Below are 2,240 nucleotides of genomic sequence, written 5' to 3' on the forward strand. Positions count from 1 at the left end.
ATATATATATATATATACATATATATATATGGGAGAATTTACGAAAAAAACAACAACAGACGAGAACAGGTGGTGTAAACAACAAAAGGATGTATTAGTTTAACGCTCGGGAATAGAGAAAGTCTTTAACGTTTCGAGCCTACGCTCTTCAACAGAAAGGAACACAGAAAAAAAACAAGGAGAAAGAAAATATAAATGTAGTGGTCAGCGATCTATCATATATATATATTTATATATACCATATATATATATATATATCATAATAATATTAGGGAAAATATTCCAAATTTACAGGGAAAAATTCAATCTAATTTATCAAAATTAAATTAAATTTCACAATATATAATATATAAATATATAATTTAGAGAAAAAAACCACAATTATTGAATTCATCCATGAAAATCCAGAATCACATATAGAAAAATTTAATAAGTGAATACACTAAAAAGACCTATAATAAAAATTTAAAAAAATACAAAATAATAATATTAAAATGTTTTACTATTTTACTATTTTAATATTTATTACTTTGTACTTTTTTTTTCTCTCAATATTACAATACTTCAAGCCAACTACAACCCTATTATATATATTTTTCCCCATCAATATCCAATCCGACACATGTTTCTGCTGGAAAAGTGTCTCATTGCCCTTTGCTGTAGCAGTTTTGTGCATTTAGATGACTTTTATTAGATTAATTACAACTCATTTAAATCTAAAGATGGACAATACAGTGCGGCTTTATTCAACGTTATTCGTACGGTTGGGTGAAGCATCACTCATCCGTATGGATAACATACTATTCAACTGGGGTCGATTTGTTCAACTAAAAACCTTCATAGCGGTGCCCCAGCATGGCCGCTGCCCAAAGCATGAAACTCAAGAGGCAGAAAAAATAAATAAATAAATAAAATAACAACAAAAACATCACCGGAATGGTGTGACGTCATAGATAAGAGGAGCTAACTCTCAGTCGATCTTCAGTGTTTGAAATCAAAAACCGTTTACGTGATTGTGAAATAAACATTGCAAGACGACGAAGAAGGTGGACTTCGTTATTAAACACCATTCCTTGTGTCTCTCTGTGAGATCCTTTTATTTATTGAAAGATCCTGGAAGCCCGACGTTGAACATCTTTTAATATGGTTCAACACGTAATGTAAGGATTTGCTAACACGTCTTATTTATTGTAATTCATGTTTAAATGTCTACATACATGTATAACTACAGTTTAGGGTCTCACGATCAGCATCATCGACTTTATTGCCTCATAACTGTGTGATAAATTCATGTTTTTAAATGAGATTTTTGCAGAGATACGCTTTCAAGGGTGTAGATTACAATTACGCTGATAAAAAATTTTTAAATTCTTGACAAATTTGTCGAATATAAACTTGTTACCAATGACCTCCGGTAGCAGACGGAAGGAACCATCTTAGAGAAACATGCTAAAATATTTACTGAAATTTATTAATAAGTCAGCATTTTACATAACCGACATCTAAAATTAACCAAACTTAGTTCATTACAGTTTTATGGTATATTTTAGAGATGAGAAAGGAAACACACGTAAGAATTTATGTAGATATTCAGGAATTTCGTCTAGCCTATGATTGATCAAAACGAATCCAAGCTGACTTCATTACAATTTTATAATCTATTTAATAAACAATAAAATATCTTAATTTAAAGATTTTGTAGGCATTTCTCACATGAATAAACAAACCTGTAGTTAGTAAAACTAATTTAATTACTGTTTAATTACAGCTGATGTTTTATGTTGTTGGCACTCCGTCGCCTATATGTGTGTGTATGTGATATCTTCTTAATGACTGTGATATCCTTCTTTGTATACTCTCATAGGTGAACAACTGATACCAATTGGGCTGCTATTGGATAGATTGTGCTGTTGATGATAAAGAATGGGGAAAACCAGCAAGATACTCGTCTGTGGTCAGAGCAGCGTCGGCAAAACGGCTGTGATCGAACACATGGTGTATGGCAACCATGTGGTTGGAACCGTAAGTTGACAATATTTTATGTGTGCGTGTGTTCACGTGTGTGTGTGTGTTCACGTGTGTTATGGTTGTGTTGTTTGGCTCCAGGTCAGTACTGATCCATCAGACATAGTGTATCTAGGACTACATCATCTAATGTGTTGTTCTTTAGCCATGGATCAATCCTGATTCAGCAGACCAATGATTAAAGATGTTCCATCTGTGACTATCCTGTCATGTAC

General features: G+C 32.4%; 1 protein-coding gene across 1 annotated transcript in view; it reads left to right on the forward strand.

Annotated features, from left to right (window-relative positions):
* The first annotated feature begins 988 nt into the window (after nucleotides 1–988).
* LOC106867646 (NF-kappa-B inhibitor-interacting Ras-like protein 2) overlaps nucleotides 989–2,240 on the forward strand; it is a 5,337-nt gene continuing 4,085 nt past the window's right edge. Inside the window, exons 1-2 of the mRNA XM_014912611.2 lie at nucleotides 989–1,160; nucleotides 1,865–2,022. Of these exons, the coding sequence (XP_014768097.1) occupies nucleotides 1,924–2,022 (99 nt within the window). The 5' untranslated portion in view covers nucleotides 989–1,160; nucleotides 1,865–1,923. The remainder of the gene's footprint in view (nucleotides 1,161–1,864; nucleotides 2,023–2,240) is intronic.

Source organism: Octopus bimaculoides, chromosome 30 (assembly GCF_001194135.2).
Source record: "Octopus bimaculoides isolate UCB-OBI-ISO-001 chromosome 30, ASM119413v2, whole genome shotgun sequence".
Taxonomy (NCBI): Eukaryota; Metazoa; Mollusca; class Cephalopoda; order Octopoda; family Octopodidae; genus Octopus; species Octopus bimaculoides.